Consider the following 20,070-nt stretch of genomic DNA (forward strand, 5'->3'; position numbering starts at 1 on the left):
TATGTATATTCTATACCATTCTAGAGAGATTATAGGTGGCTAGCAGAGGGAAGTAATAGTGGGACATGATATTTTACTGTGCTGGAAAAAAAGCAAAAGTTGTGACAGGTAGAAAATTTTGGCAAGAACAGTTTGTTTGTAAAAAGAAGAGGGGGAGGGGCCACTGCTTCTAGTTAGCATTACATTTCAAACCCTACTAACACACATCAACTCCCTCTCACCCCAAACAGTTGCAGCCCACATCCGCAATACAAATAGGCACACACGGTCAAGATGGTTAAAAAGTAAAAATAAAAAAGCTTTTACCAACGCATTTGTCATCCGTCAATCTATTTTGTGCAATGTTTCAAATCTGTTTCATTCTTGAGATAAACCCCCCTTTTCTTTTAAAAATAGGCATTGTCTTCATAGTTAGAACACATTCTATTTCTTGCATAAAGCAATGGTAGCACCAAAACAGAAGGGAGCAGTTAACAGCATCTCAGAAAGAGGAAGAGTGTGTGTGTGAGACATAAATGTGTAAGAGAATTCCAAACCACTGGAATGGTCTGTTAAAAAACAACCCCCCTTTATTCCAAAAAGGAATTCCAAGTAGCACAAATATTCTCTTTATTTAAGTACAGAGTATTATACACATGTAACATTTATATATACACACCACGGCTTCCAGTAGCCTTATACCTAAACATGTGTTGATTCGTAATAATCTTCAAGGTGCACACTATGCCACATGATTTACCATTATCTGAAGACATGTTAACGGCCATATTGGCCCATAGAGAGACACATTAAGACCATCTCTACACATGGAGATGGGAGGCAAGGGAGAGGGGAGAGACGGATTCCCAGCTCAAGTAGGCACACTCATGCTCGCTGTCATTGAGCTAGCATGTGAAAAACAGTACGCACCGCTAGGGCCCAGCAAGTTTGTACTCTGGGCGACCAGCCCATGCTGCTACTCATACAATCAATGCTACACTACTATTTTTAGCACACTAGCTTGATGAGAGCTAGAACAAGTTTGTCACCTCACACTGAGAATCACGCCCCCAGCTCCATGTATAGACATAGCCAGTGAGTGCATATTACAGTGAAACCTTTAAAGTAATGCCTGATAGACAACACTCATAGCTATGCCAACCAACCCCATAGCCCTGTGGCATTGAGCAGTCAACGCTTTCCCACACAGAATGCCAATGCTATTTATCCATGAGCAGTCTATGCAGGAACGCCAAACTGTTCACACCAAGGGAAATAAGAATCTCTGTCAAATGAATCTATACCCTGTGAGCCCAATACTCATTTTATCACCTGACATGTGAAACAAATTACTGTACGTCAGTACTGCTAATCATATGGGAGAACCCTGCTAAGTGAATGCCAGCAACAGAAGATTGGTTTTTATCAGTACAGTTACTGTACCCAGAGGCTATACACTTAAAATTGTTACCGTCTGCAGAACTGAGCTGAAATGTAATATTTTAAGGAGCAGCACTTATCTTCAGGTAAACTCTTAAAGCCAGAATCAACGCTGCAAAGCTTCACTTGGAGAGATGAGTACACTTTCCTCTAACACAAACTGTGTCCAAAACACAGTAAAACCTACAACCAAGGTGGAAAGGGTTATATTAGGGTCCACAAAACAGAACAGCCCAATGAAGCCAACATTCAGTGAAGTTATCTGACATCAAAAGGCTAAACTGTCTTCCTTCTAATAGCCTTCCTATCACTTAATGAAATCTTGCAATATGTCACTTTACTTGCCTGGCACAGCAGTACTAACCTTTCCATGTTGTTAATTTACCACGTGACAACAGAATTTCAAAAACCTTCTTCAAATCTGGCACTATCCACCCCTCGAATGGAAAACTGACGGGCTGATATGCCAAAATGAACAGAACCTTGCACAACCTGCATTTTTCTATTGTAAAGAACTGGGTGTTTGAACAGATTATTTTATTTTTTAAGAGAGACTTCCACAGTTGGGCAACTTTAGACAAAAAAAATTTACTGGCCAATAATTCTATATTTTAATTGCTATTCTTGCAAATCTGTGTTTACACAGACTTCTCCATTTTACCGAACACGTTGCAACAATAAAACAATCCTGTTGTCAGAAAAATGATAGGTGCAAAGTCAGCATTATAGACCCAGTACTGCTGGCTTTCCCAACAGGTAACTCCCAGAGCAGATAAGACGTGTGCATGAAGACCACACCTTGGGTCCATGGCACCACCCCTAGAGCAGGTAGATGGGAGAAACATTAAACAAAATACAGGACTGATAAATGGAGATGAAAACTTACAAAAGTACCTCAATTTAGATGTATTAATAATTTAGTACTTCTATAGCATTACTCATCTTCAAAACATGTAATACCTAGTCCTTACAAAACAGCGTGCAGTATTATCCACATTTTACAGATGGTGCAACTGAGGCAGAGTGACTAACCCAGAGACACAGAGGGAGTTTATGTCACAGCAAGAATTTGAATTCTGGAGTGCCTGGCTACAGACCATGCCACAGTCTCAAAATTCAGAGTGGTAGCCATGTTAGTTTGTATCAGCAAAAAGAAAGAGGAGTACTTGTGGCACCTCAGAGACTAACCACCACGAAAGCTTATGCCCTAATAAATTTGTTAGTCCCTAAGGTGGCACAAGTACTCCTCGTTCTTTTTGGTCTCAAAATTGTTTCAGTATGGTCCATCTGAAACTTTCCCTCCACATTCTGAAAATCCACCTTCACAGCAGCTTCAACTCTAAAAACTAGCATCCAGAACTCAGTGGTGAAACAGGTACAGGTAAGTGCTTTTGCACTGCATGTAGTATACACAGATCTGCTCTATATTAGTACCTTGGTATAGAAGAGAAGGTACTTTTCTTCTCAAACCTTTCACACCCAAGACATTACAAAATTCTTTATATAGACCAACCCCACCTTAGCTGCTGGCAAAATAATTTTTACAGAGGTAATTGTGGCATAGAATTTTCACCACAAGGCTTCCACTTAAATCAGGCCAGTTTGTTGCGCTCCTACATTTGTTATACCACATTCTTAAATGTTCCTCATAGTTGCCAGGAAAAAAAACAGCCAGGCTCCATAAGAATCAAGCAAAGTGTGTGAATGGTCAGATGCAGATGTGTGTCTGGACAGTCTCTATGCAAAAGAACAAATTGACACAAATCTGACATCAAGAATTACAACATTCAGAAACCTGCAGGAGAACACTTCAACCTCCCTGGTCACTCAATAACAGACTTAAAAGTGGCAATTCTTCAACAAAAAAACTTCAAAAACAGACTCCAATGTGAAACTGCAAAACTGGAATTAGTTTGCAAACTGGACACCATCGAATTAGGCCTGAACAAAGACTGGGAGTGGATGGGTCATTACAAAATCTAATTTTACCATACTAATTTCTCCCTACTGTTACTCACACCTTCTTGTCAACTGTTTGAAATGGGCCACCCTCATTACCACTACAAAAGTGATTTCTCTTCCCTTAATATTCTACTGTTAATTGAATTCTCATTAAACTGCCCCCCCCCAACTTGGTAAGGCAACTCCCATCTTTTCATGTTATGTTGTGTGCGTGTGCGTGTGCGTATATATATATATATATATATATATATACACACACACACAAACTATTTTCCACTCCATGCATCTGATGAAGTGGGTTCTAGCCCATGAAAACTTATGCCAAAATAAATTTGTTAGTCTCTAAGGTGCCACGAGGACTCCTTGTTTTAGCTCAAAAAGTACCTGAAAGGGTAACAAACTCTATAAATTCATGCATAATCCCATTCAGAGTGCATATTCCTTAACAAAAAAGTGACATGAAAATTTTAAAATATTAGCATTGTAACAGTGGGCTAAGGAAAATGAAAGAAGGATCTCAGTTTTAAGTTTAGTGCATGAAAATCTTAACCATAGCATATCTATTTGGGAATGCTGCAAGCGTAAATTGTCTTCTAGCTTCTGTTCTTGATCAGAAACCAAGGCAAAATGCCTGCTGGGTTCTCAGTATCAGCTCAAATAATTCCTGCAAGACAAATGTTTTAAGAGTGCTCAAATCACCTTTTGAGATTCCTACCAATTCTCTGAAGAACCAGAGCAGAATGCAGCTTACCCTGCAAAATTCTGTTTAAACCCTTCCTGGGTTTCTCTATTAGCAGTTGCTTCACCACAAACCATCACTCATTGCCTTAACACTCACTAGTCCAATAACTAAACCCTTGTTTTCCAAAGGGTAACAAAATTGTTGCAGATAGAAATGGATATCCCATGCGGGCATAATATGGTGAGTGAGTTTGTTTAGAGGAAAAGGGAAGGTAGGTTAAAAGCTGAACATGAGTAGCACCAATTGCAATGCCACGGAAGATGAACACTGCAACTGACTGCTCTGTCTCTGGATGGCTATGTACACTGCAGTATCAGCTGCTGAAGACTGTGGCCAACAACCTTCAACACTAATTAAATGTTATGGTCTTACCCATGAAATCTTTTGGCTGTAGGGTTTCAAATTGAACCAATGTACCAGAATTTTAACTAAGTATTTAAAGTAGCAGTGTTTAGGTAAAAGCAAAATAAAAATGTTGTTCTTTATAATTTTACATTCAAATGTACAGCGCCCAAGGGCATTACTAGCTGCTTCTCTGCATTCTTATGTGGTAGAAGGAACACAGGCACTCATTTGAAAAAAGCTCTTTCCCCTCCTGTGGTTGTTTTTAAAGTGGCCAAATGCAAGAGGCTTTTCCTTTTGGTGACCTAAACATGAAAATACAGGTTCACAAGGTTCTGAGCCGCACGTGTTTCTTGCTGAAACCTTAGCTTTCCATTGCTTATGCAGTTTTAAATATAAACACTAATTTCCCCTTTGCACTGCTTTTGACAGCTCTCTATTGTTGGTTTGATGTGACTGTCATCACGGCCATCTGTTCTCTACTTCAGTAATATAGGAAAGAAAAGTGACAAGACTCCTGACATACAATTCAGTCAGCTTGGTTTAATCATTCACCCCAGCACAACCTGTTACCAACAATACAATTTATTCCAGAAAATGTTCACTCACCAAGTCTCTATCAGCAAGGAGGATGAATTAAAAACAGATATATGCACTAGATTATTTTTCCTACTGAAAATATTTCATGAGAGTGTGTCTGCACCATCAGCAATTTTTTAGTTTAAGCTTAAACCGGATGTTTTAAAACATCACACACTTGCCGCTGAGTAATACAGATCTACTGTAATTACATACATATGCCACAGTACATCTTAATCCAGGTATGACTGATTAGTAAGGGCTTGTGCCCAATAAAAACAATATCACCAAATTTAAATTATTACATCTCTTTAGACTTTTGTAGCCATATTTACAAAGTATGGAAAGCAAAGAAGACAAGAACTGAAATCTTACTGGATCTCAGCAACTTCTGGATTGGTTAAAAGTCATATAAAATTGGCTATGAGCAATGGAAAAAAAGATGCAGGGTCTACCTTTGCATGAAAAAATGATGGAACAAGATTTTTTGGTCCTTTTCAATCTGTAAAATAAAGGTATGGCTGTTACTAACGGGACAAAAGTAAGGTAGTTTTGGCCCTGAATTTAGGTTTTGTGGAATAAACTGTAATAAAACCTAAACAAGAAATGCTTTCAGGAATTTATGATTTAAAAGAAAAAACAGTTTAGGTGAAATCACTGTAGAGGAAGGTTTAAATGCCAATATTGCTCTGACTATAAAGTTACTATAAACTAACTAATTTCTTTGCCTAAGTTGAACTAGAAGCAAAGGACAGCAAAAACAGAGAAAAATAAATTAGATCTTTAAAATTCATTTTTATAACCTACATTAAGTAATAAGCAAGTATTTTTAATTATGGATTAACTTGACAGTGCTCTTTTTCCCTAAAGACCTAAAAGTTCAAGCAAGGATCACTATGCCCACTTTACAATTTGAATAGATTAATTACTTGAACTTAAGTGAGCAATTCCAAATTAATATTTAAAATAAAGGTGCTGACACTGCTTAATCATACTAAAAAAACTGATACATTTACTGAATAAACCACAATTCCAGCAAATATGCCATCTATTAGTAAAAGTGGGAGTCTCAGATTAATGTTTCTGACTCTTGAAAACATCTTGCTTAATATAGAGAGACACCAGTATTCTCAGATGATCTAGAACTGTTTTATATATGTTAAAGACCAGTACTGCATTTACAGTAATAAACTGAACACAGAAAAGGGCACATCAGAATTCTAAATCAAATCCAGCTACTGTTTTATGTCCTGATCATTTCATTCAGTTTCTCCTCAATCGTTAGTAAAGTTATGATTTCACAAAGAAAAAGACACCTAGAAACAATTCCCTCCTAAAAAAAAAAACTGTTAAAAAGCAACATTCAGGACAAACACATGAAACTACAAGCTGCACACAAATTACCAATAAATATAAGGAAACACCACAATAAAGGACAAACCTCATCTTTAAAAAAAAAAATCTTTTAACTGATATTAAGGCATTACAAAAATGAAAGTTGTGTGTGTATTTTTGCAGGCATGTGCAAGCACATTACAGTGAAATCAAGGCAGAACTTTGCCATTATTATTACTTTATGCAGCATTACAAGGTTACTGAGGTGCAGTGTTTATTAGTCTAGTCTACAACTCTTCCTGACTGGAGGAATGCTCACCAAAGTCAACAGGGGTTCCACAACATCTTTAAGGACAGTAAAAACAGGGCACCAACAATCATCCAAACACATTTACCACTTATATTATCAAAAGTCCCTATTAAGTCATTAGAAGTTCCATTAGCATGTAAACATTACTCTCTTAAAATACAGGCTGGGTGAAGTCTACTCAAAGTAGGACTTACTATCTCATTATAAGCCTCCAGAGAATTTTACTTCATCTCCAAAAATGAGGACATGTCCTTTGATCATCTATGATCCCATTTAAATATTAACTACACCACTGCCTGAAGTGTTCTGCGCTATTTCTCCCCCTTTCCTCCCCCAATGCATCCTCCTTTAAAATAGGAAGTGGTTAGTTACATTAAATAAAATCCAAACTACTTCAAGCCTAAAAGTTGAATTTGGTGATCGCTCCTCTATACCTTTCCCTCCTTCTGAATATACCCTTCCTCGGTTATTCTTGGTCCTGACTCAGAAACTGCTGCTTGAAGATATATAAAATGATACCAAACACTTGGCATTTTCAATAATTTTTCTCAAATTTTCAGCCATGTACAATTTGAACATAAAAATCTACAGCACCATCTTCTGAAAAGGCACTTTCTGAGGACTGTCTTGCTTTAAAAAAAAAATTAAAAATTGCTCCAAGTTTTAACAGAGGAACTTCTTTGCTTTAACAGGATACTACAATAATGACCCATGTTAGGTTTCAGAGTTAGTCTGTATCCGCAAAAAGAAAAGGAGTACTTGTGGCACCTTAGAGACTAAAATTTATTTGAGCATAAGCTTTCATGCGCTACAGCTCACTTCATGCTGTAGCTCACGAAAGCTTATGCTCAAATAAATTTGTTAGTCTCTAAGGTGCCACAAGTCCTCCTTTTCTTTTTACCCATGTTAGAATGAGAGGATCTCAGACAGAATTCTAACACAGTCAGGGGCACATGGCTGGAAAGGTGATTGGTATGGAGTCTCTCCGCCAACTCCCTAGTTTCTGTAACGGTGATGCTTCGTTGGTTTGCTTCTTTGCAAACCTTCACCTACCCGCCACCCCCACTACTTCCCATAGGCTTCTCAGGCCACAAACTAATTTTAAACCTCAGTGTTCTAGTGATTATATTCTTGAGATTCTGCTAGACAGGTAAAACATAGGGTCCTGTACATATCAGATTCACACCTCACAACTATTGTAAAGTCACAAAGATTTTCTACTAGCAGAAAACACTGAGGTTAGCACTCGCCTTAACCTAATTTTTTTCGTTTTTACAAAAATAATATATATCTGAGCGAATTGGCTAAGTGAAGTTTTTATAATTAAAAGATGTGCCAAAACACAAATGGTATCCCATACACAATGTCAAATTCAAGTACCATCTTTGGGTAGGAAATAAGCCAGGAATATTTGTCCCTTTGACATCTACATGGATTTTCTATTTGATAAAATTAACTGGCCAGTGGCAGCTACATTTACTCCACAACGCTGCAGCTGATGGAGCATTTGTCTGGCATGAAAAGAAACTTCAAGACGACCATTTGGAAATGAAAAGTTATGGTTTCAATGTATATAATCAGTGCTTCTTTGATTTCTCTGTTATGAAAAGTGCTTTGAGAAAGGTTTTCCCATCAGTTCACAAAACTGAGAACACAAAGGCTGACAAGTTTCAAGGTACGAGTAAAATGTAAATCCAGAAAGGCCTCATACTTTTGAAATTGAAGCTTGGAAATTTCACACTATTGTGCATTTGAGCACTAGTAAAAAACCAACATAAGCAGCTAAGATGTGTACAGAGGTGATTATTCACCTAATGTCCTGTGCCTAAACATTGATACAACAAGTATCTGCACAAAAAGAAGAAATGGAAATAATTTAGGACCAATGGCATCTTGAAAGAATTTGACTGACAAGCTTCAGGAATCCATTTTAACTTAAAAGCGGTTACAAGGGCTAAACTACCATCTAAAAGCATCTCAAAAAGAATCCTAGGGAAATAACCTTTGCATAATTTCAACTAAATGGTTTAACATTTGACAGCCATCTAACAATCCTGAGTAAAATGGCCACAGTGGAAGTGCCCCACAAAGCAAAGCTGCTTTGTTTGAGTGGAGTTGTCAGTCGTGCTGTTAGCAGATGTAGCAAGAGTTTAACAATTCAAACTACTAAGAATTCTTTCCAAAGTTGCATCCACTAATCACTAGATCACATATTTAAAGTAACCGCCATTATCAAAAACCCTTCTGTTAACCTTAGGAGAAGCACTGTCATTTCTAGGACTGTGGTTCCTACAAATTGGTACATGTACCAGTATTGTTATTTCAGGTGTGTGGGGCTAGCATCCTTGGTTGCCCACCCCAAATTTTGTGCTGGGTGTCCAAGTGTATGCCCCCGTTGTTTGGGAGGTTAGTGGCACTTGTTAGTACAAAGTAAAGTCTTAGTCTGGTAAACTGGTACAGTGTCTGAGAAGATTGGGAACCACTGTTTTAGACAGATGTATGCACAAATGAGGCCAATGTTTCCGCAAAATGGAACTGTCAGCCTTTGCCCACATCCCTGTTTGGGCTATATACAGAGTGCTCCTGGAAAGATAAAGGGATCATGTGTGTTGCACTTGAGATTTCTCTAAAAAGCACATAAAACTCGAGAAAAACTTTTCTTTAAAGGAGAGAAGGTACAAAAATAAAAAATCGATATACTCCCATGAAAATATACTGGAAACTGCCACCACAGATGAGGTACCATTTATCCCCCCCACCCCCTAAACTGCAAACATCAAAATATATATAAGTCTTTAGACAAAGGAAGAATATCTGGCTATTTAATCTCAATTAAAATGACAGCACCCTTTGTTACACTTGGTATTTCACACTGTTAATTTTCTTTTGAAAAACGAGATACCACATCTAACTCTAAGCCTTGGTTCCTGCTCATCTCCTCATTTCCTAGTGCAGTAATTGTCCGTCTCCATTTAAATAAATATAGCAGCTACAGTATCATAAACGTGTGGCCCTCACAACGCCAGTAACTTGATATTGTAATACAAATATACGTATCGGCACTTTATGTAGACATTTGCAAAACTAAGAATATAGAGATTAAAACTCCCAACTTCTCTTCACATGAAAACCAGTTACACTGGCCTGCTGAGCAAACGTTTTAAAGTCATTTCCCCAATGGATTTTTACATATATTTAAATTTTTGGTGAAAGCAGCAAGCAAAGTAACGTAAAACTTTCAAATCATAGTCACTGAGTGTAGGCAGACTAGAAACTATATAGTGTCTTTAAAAGAAGAGTTAAAGGCCATATTTTTTTAAAAAGGGCTTTTCATCAAAATGCCAGTTCACAAAAAGTCCTTGTAAAGCAGGTTTTTCTAAAAAAGCCCCTTCAATTTTAAAAAAATTAATCTTATATAAAAAGCCAAACCTGGGCCTTTTATAAATGGGTCTACTAGCTAGAGCTCTTCTAAGAGTTACTTCTGACAAGTTACAGAATAAAAGATAGAGAGATTTGTTTGGAAACCATCTTGCTCCAATCATTTCATTATATTGACATCCCTGCAGCAGTTTTATTCAAAGGAGCTGAAAGATAAGTGCATGAAGCAGCCAGAGAACACTGGGACACAATTTAGTTAGGAATCTGCAGTCCCACTGATGAATGAATATAATCCCGCTATCAATGAAAGAGACTCCTAAGAGCTTGTTGGCTACACAGAGATCTGTTATAATAGTCCCCTTTTCTGCCAAGCCGCTAGGTACACTGCCCACCAGCATGACCATTTCCAGTGCAATTTTAAACTATGCAAAAAATTAGTTTCTTTGCATTATGTTTCTTGATATTGGGAGAAAAATATATATGTATATACACCAACTATTTAGTAAAGCGCTTTGAGACAGTGTTGTGAACAGCACTACATACATTTCAATACAATGTACAAATGCACAAAATACAGTACTTAGTTTTCTGGCAGAAATGGGAGAAATGCATGCCTGTTAAAGCAAAATGGGCTCAGATTTTAGGCTCAAAATACAGTAAATTGGCAAATATAGTGGATTACATAAGAAGGACAAGAGACAAATGAGATACTTAAACAAACCCATTGGTTTTCGTGTGAAGAGCAGGTGGAGTTTAGAAGGGCTGGGATAACAGCAATGCCCATAAAAACAATCTGCAGTATATATGCATATATACTATGAACCAGTGCAAATAAAACAGTCAAAAATGCAGTTCACGAGGTTACAAAGTGCAAAACTCCCCGATGCCCAGACGTACTGAATACATGCTCATCTCTATCATCTTTAAAATACTTGTTTTAACTTTAAAGTGGAATGAACAAAAGTCCCATTAATGTTTTGTTTCACATTTCAGTGATTTAACTTGTTAAAATTATCCCAGCCCTCTTAATTTATTTGTAAAGTGAAATGAAGCCACCAACATCTTAATTTTAAAAGGAAAGCCACTAAATATGAAATAAGCAAAAATTGCTTAAGAACTTCATTAACTTCTTAAGACATTTTTTATGATTAATGTCAGCTACATTAAAGAAAGCATCTGAACCTGGATCTTCAATTAAAAGTCTTCACTTGAGTTCAAATAACTGCAGTCTCTTAAACCCAAAAATGTACACAATTCCTTTGTTAAATCAAAATACTGCATTGATTGCCAATATTAAAGCTTGCAGAATCCTAGAAGCAAAGGTTTTGCTGTTCTTAGCTGGTTTGATTTAGAAAAGGAACATGCATGACTCCTGATGACTATAAAACTTTCCTTTTGAAATTAAGGCTTTTACTTTGTCCTTTTAAAATTGTGGAGGTGTCCATTCTCCCACAGTTAGTGGTACAAACGCCGCTTTAATACAGCTAAACGGACACATTTTTCCTTTAGAACGGCTTATTGCACTAAAAGATAGCAAAAACAAGTTGTCAGTTGTTTTTTTAAAATAAACATGGTTACATTTCTAAAAATAAAAATTGATGTTGCCCATATGTTCTGTAATAATTAAATTAAAGCATTATTATTATTCTAATAAATATAAAAGAAAAAGAAGCTAAACTTCAAAAACACACACATGTATGAAATCACATTAAGGTGTAAGAGGCAGCAAGTAAACTAGCAAATAAAGACCTCAACTCTAAAGTTTTGTTTCTGGTGTTTACTGTGTGTAACCCATAAAACAAGGAACATCTGATCTTGCATGAAGCTCAAAATATATTTACGACTTGCCAGATAGAGCATTAGTTGAAACTTCTGGACAAGGTAAAACAGCAGCTTTAGTAAACTCACCAGGGAGCAAGAAGAGTTTGGATCACTACTGCTGCACAGACACCACTAGCTTTTTTTAAAGGGAGCTATTGGAGTTGAGGACTCCAAACTGTGAAGAAAGACACAAAGGCAGCAGTTGGCTAAATTACGTTCAGATTAATGGACCAATGTGTGCAAAACCCTTCCCCTAATTTTTTCTAGTTAGTGCTGTACATTGAAATGTACTTGGATATGTTCCCATTCAAATGCTGATGGCAAAAATGAGAGAAAGCCTCCTCAATGCATTTGGGTAAAGACAAAAGGCTATTTCTTGCACACTTCCCCCCTCAACAATCATTGTGATTGCTCTATAGGTCGTTTGTGTTTTTTTTTAACTACATCATTAACTTTTTTTTTGCAAAGATAGTTGTGCTGCCAAGCAACTTGAGGTAAAGGCATAAAAGGGTTAGACTACAAGAAATAAAAAAAATAACTGATGACAACGGCACTTCCTACAGAAGACCGCCCCAAAAAAGCAGTTGGCTGGTTTCATATTGCATAATAGTGCTGTGTTCCTCGATGAAGTAAACAATCCTCCTCGTGTCAATTTAAGGATTAGCCCCTTGCCCCTGCACAGTGTCGGCTTCAGCATGATCGGAGGCGCACCCCATAAACTGACCCCACCGGAAACATACATTGTATGTGGCTTAATTTTTCAGTTCTTCCTTTCGGTGAGTATGCTCCGATTTTATTGATTTATTTAAGCGAAGTACATGGTGCGTAAGGTGTCTTGGTGAATCTGTACAGCCTTAGCAAGGGCCTGTGGGTCTCTCCCATTGCTTTGTCCTGAAACATGGCTTCCTTCAGCACTGCAAAACAAAGCGAGAAATATTAAAACTAGCAGAAACCCTTTCAATTTGAATGGCCATCATTATTTACCAGCACTGCATTATTTCAACACTCAGGAAGGGAACATGACAATTTTTTAGAGCAGAGTACGGTGAGAACTCCTGGGGTCTACTCAGCTTTGTCAGCTACTTCATGGCTTCTGCAAGTCCCTTCACCTCTGTAGCTTGGCTAGCCCATCCATAAAATATGTATACTACTTCTTACCCTGCCTGGTGCTTTTGAGGCTTAATATTTATAAAGCACTTTGAAACCTTAAAATGAAAGGAATTCGACAAGGGGAAAGCATTATTACCACTCACCTCATTCATGGCAGTATTTCTGGTTTCAGGATTAGAATTTAATGCACATGAGTCTTTTGGCCCATCTCCAGGTAACAATGTTCATTAAACAAAAACTTTCTTTAAAATCTTAAACTTTAAATACTTTATATAACAGAAATTGAACACCACACTATACACTTATGTATAGTGGTAGTAGTAAGGAAATGTGTTTGAAGGCCAGCCCCACAGGTGATAAATTAAGCTACTGCTCAGCGTGTATCATCAACAGCAGTGGTTCCCAAACTGTGGGTCACGACCCCAAGTGGGGTCACTCCACCGTGAGCAGATGGGGTTGTGGCAATCCTGAGCGTGCGGAGGACGCCATTTTGCAAAATGACATCTTTCACACATGACCTCACATGCATTGTACATGCGATGTCATGCTGCATGGAGGATGCTATTTTGCTCTACAAAAAAAGCCCCCCTTCTCCCCCACTGTCCATGCAGTGTGATCTTACACCATGTGTGTGCAAGGGCACACTGTGCAGAGAATGCCATTTTGTAAAGCAAAATGGCGTCCTCCATGCAGCATGACCTTGCACAAATGGTGTGTGAAAGGCCACGCTGCATGGAGGATGCCTTTTTTAATCAGCATCCTCCAGACTGTCTGGGATTACAGGAAGCAGTACCTGTGAAAATGAGGTCATGCAGCAAAAATGTTTGGGAACTGCTGATCTAGTCAGATAGTCTAAAGCCTGACACCATGGAAAGGGTTTGGGGCTGAGGGCTGAAAGAGGATATAAATATAAGCACTTGTGTTTTCGTTTACCTGTCATGTTCTTTGTCCACAAGATGGTATCTTGCTCTGAATGCTACCAGGTGAGCATAATACGCTGGTGCAGGTATAGAAACAGATCGTGTGCAACGCACATATGTGTGGCAGAGCTGGTAAGTCAGCAGCTGAAGTTCATCTGCAGTAAAACAGTTATCATCCCACAAAACATGATAGTGTGAGGGACGGCTGGTACCCTATGGAGAAGGGAATATCAGTTCACTTGTCTGGCTCTCTCATATGTGTCAAGTCAGACTTTAAGGCCAGGAGAAATTATTATGATCATCCAGTCTAACCTCCTGCATAATACAAGCCAGAGAATTTCACCCAGCAATTCCTACATCTAGCCCATAACTTCTGGTTGAACAACAGTATCTCTTAAATACTTCAAGTGACAGAATGCACACCACATTAGGTAAATTGTTCCAATTGTTAGTTACTACCACTTAAAAATTTGCACCTTATTTCTAGTCTGAATTTGTCTAGCTTCAGCTCCGAGCCATTTGAGCTTATTATGTCACTGCTAAATTTATCAGCTTCCCCACCACTACCAGAAATCTCCTCCTCATGTAGGTACTTCTAAACCATGATTAACTCACCCTCCTACCCTTCCTTTGGGTAAACTAAATCCATCAGGCAGGGTTTGATGAAGTTCATCTTAGGATACTTAAGGAACTAGTAGAAGTAATCTCAGAAACCATTAACAATTATTTTTGAGAACTCATGGAAGATGGGTAAAATCCTGGAGGATGGGAGAAGGGCAAACATAGTACCTATCTTTGTTTAGAGCAATCAGTGATTCAAACAAAAAAACCTCAGAATATACTTGCTGCATGCCACCAAAATTCCCTGCAGTTTGGTCAAAGATTTCATAAAGAACAGAACTTAAAACTCTGAAGAGTTTAACTTCTTCCATTCTTCTGAACTCAGTATTTTGATGCAATTTGCCTCATTAAGTTGGATCCCCATTGCACTGCTAGCAACACCAAACTGCTAGATTCAATTTTATTATCCTATAGTTTACCATCAGTCTAGGCTTAAATCAACTAATTTTCAAGGCTGCTTTCAATCCTCAAATTGAATCAAGTTCTCAAACACAAACAGTGTTCATTTCATTACAACTAAATATGTTTAACATAGTGTTCTATTTTCCTAATGTATATGAGGAGGGTTCATTACTTCCTCTTCAAATGAGCCAACCTCACATCAAAACAGATTATGAAAATAAAAGGTACCTAACAGCTCAGTTAAGTAAGTCATTGGTAGTGCTGGTCCCAGAGACAGGTTTCACAGCTCTCAAGGAAACAGAACGAGAAGATGTTTGTCTAACATACAATTGTGTGTGTGTGTGTAGGTATATTTTCAAAAAAGGAAAAAAATACTTGCTGTAGCCAAATGTATTCATTTATAAAGGAAGGAATCTTACCTGTATTCCAGCATGACTACAGAGGTAAAAATCAAACTCGTATGGGTGTGTAATATCTGTATCTACAGTTGTTCCAGCTGGAATGTTGCCACTTCTTCCAACCTACAGAGGTGTTGTGATGAAAGCAATATTAGCTAGTCAATTTTTCAGAAAATAAAGCAATAAAAAATTATGACGTTCTTATGTCATCCGATCGTAACTTTAAAACACAACAATCCATTCAGAGTATACAGCATTCAGTAAATGGAGCCCGCACCGTAACCCCTCCCTTTCGAATAAGCAAATGTAATGATCTGGGATGTTTGCTCTGGACAAAGCACTCCCCTTTTCTCTCTAAAGTTAAGCATGCTGCATCCACAGCACTTTCAGCTCCACCTGTCTTCAGAAGGGGGAAGTACTTAAAGATTTAACTATGTATATTTTGGTCTGTGTACCCATCCAGTCTGCATTAGATCACTCAGAAAACAAGTAAACTTGACTGAAATAAAGTCCTTTATGGTTTCACATTCTCTTGTATTTAACATCTTTTTAGAGCCTGTATCAAATAGTATTTCAAGATATTTAGCTTTCTTCTAAATGACACAAACACCTGGAATTCTACAAGAACTGCCCAGGGTCATCAGCTGAAGTTTTACAACTAAATTTAGAATAAAATAAGATCTTCAAAGACAAAATAAGTTGGGGATCATTTTTTGCACCTGTCAATCTTGAGCATTTCCTTTGAATGTGAGGAATACATGAAGTGGATTTTGTACAGTTTGTACATTTGTACAGTTAGCAAAAATACTAGCACAATCTTCTCTTCCTTAACCTTTTCACATAGGCAAGTACACTGGAATGGGCTAAGGATTACCCTTTCAGTTCTGTCCGCACAGAACAATCGCGTGTGGTGTCGTTTCTGTACTACGATGTAGGTTATTCCTGGCTGGTAATCTTTCTCCAGACTGATGCAAGCCTCTCTAATTGCTAGCAGCTCATAATACAACACCTACAGGCCAGAAACAATAGATTAATTGACTCTTACATTGTACTCTGAACACTGTGTCTAGTAAATAGCACTCTGTAGTTAACACTTGTCTCATGTCTGTTATGCAATATTAGTAATTTGTAGGAAGTCTATACTCATCTATGGCTCTAAATGGTCAGCTTCTCAACAAGGAAACACATTTTTCATCCATTTGATAGAATATATCATTACTTTCCTCAGCCCCCAATCTTAAGAATTCCAAGCAGTTTCCACCTAATGGGATTCCCTAGTTGGGATTTCACGCTTCCATAAGAAGCGTAGCCAATACATTGTGGTGCTACATCTTAACTCTGAGTGTGAAAAATGGAACTATAACATTGCTCAATTCAAATCTTACCACAGTAAAAAATTCAAGTGTAACGAACCTGTCGAAATTGTCCTTCAGAAACCCCATCCCTGTAGAAGATGATACGTGTGGGTTTGAATCGTGTTGACTTGTAGAACTGGATGAGAAGTTCTCTTACCATGGAGGCCAAATCTTGGATAATCTCCTGCCGAGGTCTTTGAACTCTCACTGTGGCACAATATCTGCTTGGATGAGCATCCATACTACCTACAACCTATATGTGTGCGGGGGGAGAGGGGGGGGAAATGAGAATGTGAAAGATCCATGTGGAATTGATACAAAGTATTTTACCAGGGAAAAGTGAAGAGGTTTTAAATTTAAAGGTTTGTTTTAAGAAGAGAATAGTCAGATCATTTAAGCAAATGGCACAGAATTTATTGTAAGATGTGTGTTTAGAAATCTTAAACCTTTTACAGGAACATGTTTGAAACTTGCCTTTTACCAGCCCTTCACAAAAAACCTATTTTATATCTGCCTTGGAATTATTCTTCTTCTTTTGTTGGCAATGCAATATTTCCTCTTCTACCCCCACTTTAGTAATTCAAGAAAAAACTCCCCCTGGTTCATTGCTTCTTCATTAAGAACTCTGAATAGTCCCCCTTCCATTCTGGGAAATATAGCAGATAACGTAGCAAAAAGCAGCATGGGTACCCAAGTGTCTAAAGATTTTGCCTTACAGCCCACTTGTCCTTCCCAGGCTGAAAAGCAGAAAATTATTGAAGAACTTCCTGCCAACACCAGTCTCATAAAATCATCTTTGTTTAAATATAAACAGCAGCATTTTGTTAGTTTAACTATTAGAGATGCATGTTTTTTTTCAGAATTTAGAGCACTTACAATTCAGTTATGTTCTCTCATAGAACTATTATTTAATAGCACCACTGACATAATGTCATCTTCAATAAGTATATTAGAACACTAAAAAGCATTAATCGGAAATTTTAAGCAGTACTTTTGTCTTCAAGAAGATATCTGATTTCTGTATGTGGAGAACTGGAATATACAAAGGAAAATGAAAGCCACATCAAAAGTCGATGAATTAATTTATGAAGTTTCAGTCCTCTCATAAATGTAGCTGCATTTTCTATTCTCACCTTTTCATAACATATGAGAACTAAGACAATTTCATTGGACTTACAGCAGCAATGGAAGGCTTCTTTCCGTCCCCAGCAGGCGGATGAGTGACATCTGCTCCCAAGAAGATCACCGGTTGTTGGAACACAGAAGGTCTTTAAAAACAAAAAAAAGTGACAAGTCAACCTTGCACCAGCCATTCACCTACAATTAAACTTCTAAATCCTGATTTTTGTTTCTTAACTTGAGTATGGGTAGTAAAGGAGATGACATTTCTACCAGACATTCAGAAGACTATGTTTAGACAACACAATCAGTGTCAGGCACATTGTGGTGAACTTTTCCTAAACACTCTAATAGTCATTCCAAAATACATCCCTGTTTACTGCTAATACAATGCTATTACAGAAATTAGTTTAAAAACCATGATGCATGGTTAAAATAATTCAAAATAATTCTCTACAAAGACATATCGTGATTGTTATCAATCATGTTGATTAGGGTAGTACCTAGAGGCCAATCAAGAATGGAGCTCCATTGTGCTAAGGCACTGTACAATGTACACTGTACAATGCCAGAAAACATAGCTAGAGTACACACTGTTCTGGGTGATGTGGTATGAGTAGCAAGGAGGCATGTTAACACTTGCAATCCATTCTCATGGGACTAGAGAATGGACTATGTGCTTCATGTGTCACTTTGGCTATCGATACCTGGGCACAGAGCTTTCAGAAACAGTCTCCAGAGAGAACTTGCAAGAGGTTATTCTGGACCACCACATTACCTTCTGCATACTCCACTTTTTCCAAGAATAAATCTGTTCTAGTGACACTTGGAGCTAAGGTGGCCAAATGCTCAGTCTCCAGGGTGGATACTAAGGTCTCTGCTTGCAGTAGACTGTTTGTTCTAAGATAGTGGAAATGTTTACAGACTAGACTAGGAGTACAGTGACCCTGGCCAGTGAGCCATTATCAGGAGAAGCTTCTAATCAGTGAGATCTATTAGAACAAAGGTCTCATAAGCAAGGTAGAAGCAGCCTCGTCACTTGAAACATTTAAAATTGACTGGGACAAAGCATTTGAATACAGTATACCGAACCATCATACACTAGCAGGAGGAGGATCTAGAGGACTTATTATGCAGCAGCAGGAGGTGAAAGACCCATAGTACATCCTCTGTCATTGTTAACAGCACACAGGACAGCAGGATTTGTCTGTTGGCTGAGCACTGTGATCTTCTCTGAAGAATGCTGTGGTATCCTACACTTCTACCCAGACAGCCTCTCCAGATGGAATCTTAACTTAATACTTCCATTCAAAAACAATACCTCTAGAACACCAGGATCTCCTCTCATTCATTTCTCCTCAAGTACTGGGTAGTGACCCAACATCTCAAATGGGGATTTGATTTACAACCTTCCGATTCAGAGACTTAACAGCCATTTTGACACCTACTGGGGAGAGCTTCAATATGACCCAAGTCTCCACTTACCAGATCAGGTAGGAAGAAGTGATGGAAACTCCTTCCTTAGAAGTTTTTAAGGTCAGGCGTGACAAAGCCCTGGCTGGGATGATTTAGTTGGGGATTGGTCCTGCTTTGAGCAGGGGGTTGGACTAGATGACCTCCTGAGGACTCTTCCAACCCTGATATTCTATGAATCCTGGAGGTCACTGCTGAACCAGGATGTGCTGTGAGATGCAATGTTGTAATGCCAAGAGCAGCATCTTTGGTTTCACAAACAACATACCATTTTGCACATAACCCCCTTTCCAAAGGTTAATTTTGGATGTTAAATATCAAACTGAAAATAGACACAAGAATAAATCCCAGATTGGCCCCCATTAGAGATTCTTACCGTTGATGAGGTACAAGAATGTTGTTGATTCCTCCTAATTTAACATTAATCTTTAGGCACAGGTTTGAGAGAGTCTGAGGAGATGTTTTAATGACATTCTTGACTTGAACGCACTGCGTGGCCATCCCCAACAGCGTATCTCCCACACGTTTCACCTCCGCTGAGAAGCAAGCATTAATTTACATTTTTTTAAAATGTATTAAGATTTTTAAGCCTGTTTGAAATTCAGGCAGAGAACAGAATGCAGCCAAAGCCACTATTAGTCAAATTTACATTCTGCCCTATCAACTTCCAATTCAAATGCATGCCATGACCTGTCTTCCAGTTCCTTACAGCTTACGATAAAGCATCTGGTTTCGGATGACTAAAGGACCATCATCTAGAATTTAGCCTCTTACAAGCTGAGGA

General features: G+C 38.1%; 1 protein-coding gene across 5 annotated transcripts in view; it reads right to left on the reverse strand.

The window, feature by feature from the left end:
* The window catches only part of LOC140900509 (protein argonaute-3), a 65,353-nt gene that overhangs the window by 928 nt on the left and 44,355 nt on the right, over nt 1–20,070 (reverse strand). For 2 of the 5 annotated variants that reach the window (XM_073317893.1, XM_073317892.1), the window contains 7 exons: nt 19,663–19,822; nt 17,872–17,962; nt 16,753–16,947; nt 16,214–16,348; nt 15,361–15,462; nt 13,932–14,131; nt 9,498–12,802 (listed from right to left, as the gene is read on the reverse strand). In XM_073317893.1, coding sequence (XP_073173994.1) covers nt 12,694–12,802; nt 13,932–14,131; nt 15,361–15,462; nt 16,214–16,348; nt 16,753–16,947; nt 17,872–17,962; nt 19,663–19,822 — 992 coding nt within the window. In that variant the 3' untranslated portion in view covers nt 9,498–12,693. Of the gene's footprint in view, nt 1–9,497; nt 12,803–13,931; nt 14,132–15,360; nt 15,463–16,213; nt 16,349–16,752; nt 16,948–17,871; nt 17,963–19,662; nt 19,823–20,070 lie in introns of those variants that run through there. The other 3 variants (XR_012155648.1, XM_073317894.1, XM_073317896.1) reach the window with 3 other exon arrangements.

The sequence above is a fragment of the Lepidochelys kempii genome, chromosome 19 (assembly GCF_965140285.1).
Source record: "Lepidochelys kempii isolate rLepKem1 chromosome 19, rLepKem1.hap1, whole genome shotgun sequence".
NCBI classification, from domain to species: Eukaryota; Metazoa; Chordata; order Testudines; family Cheloniidae; genus Lepidochelys; species Lepidochelys kempii.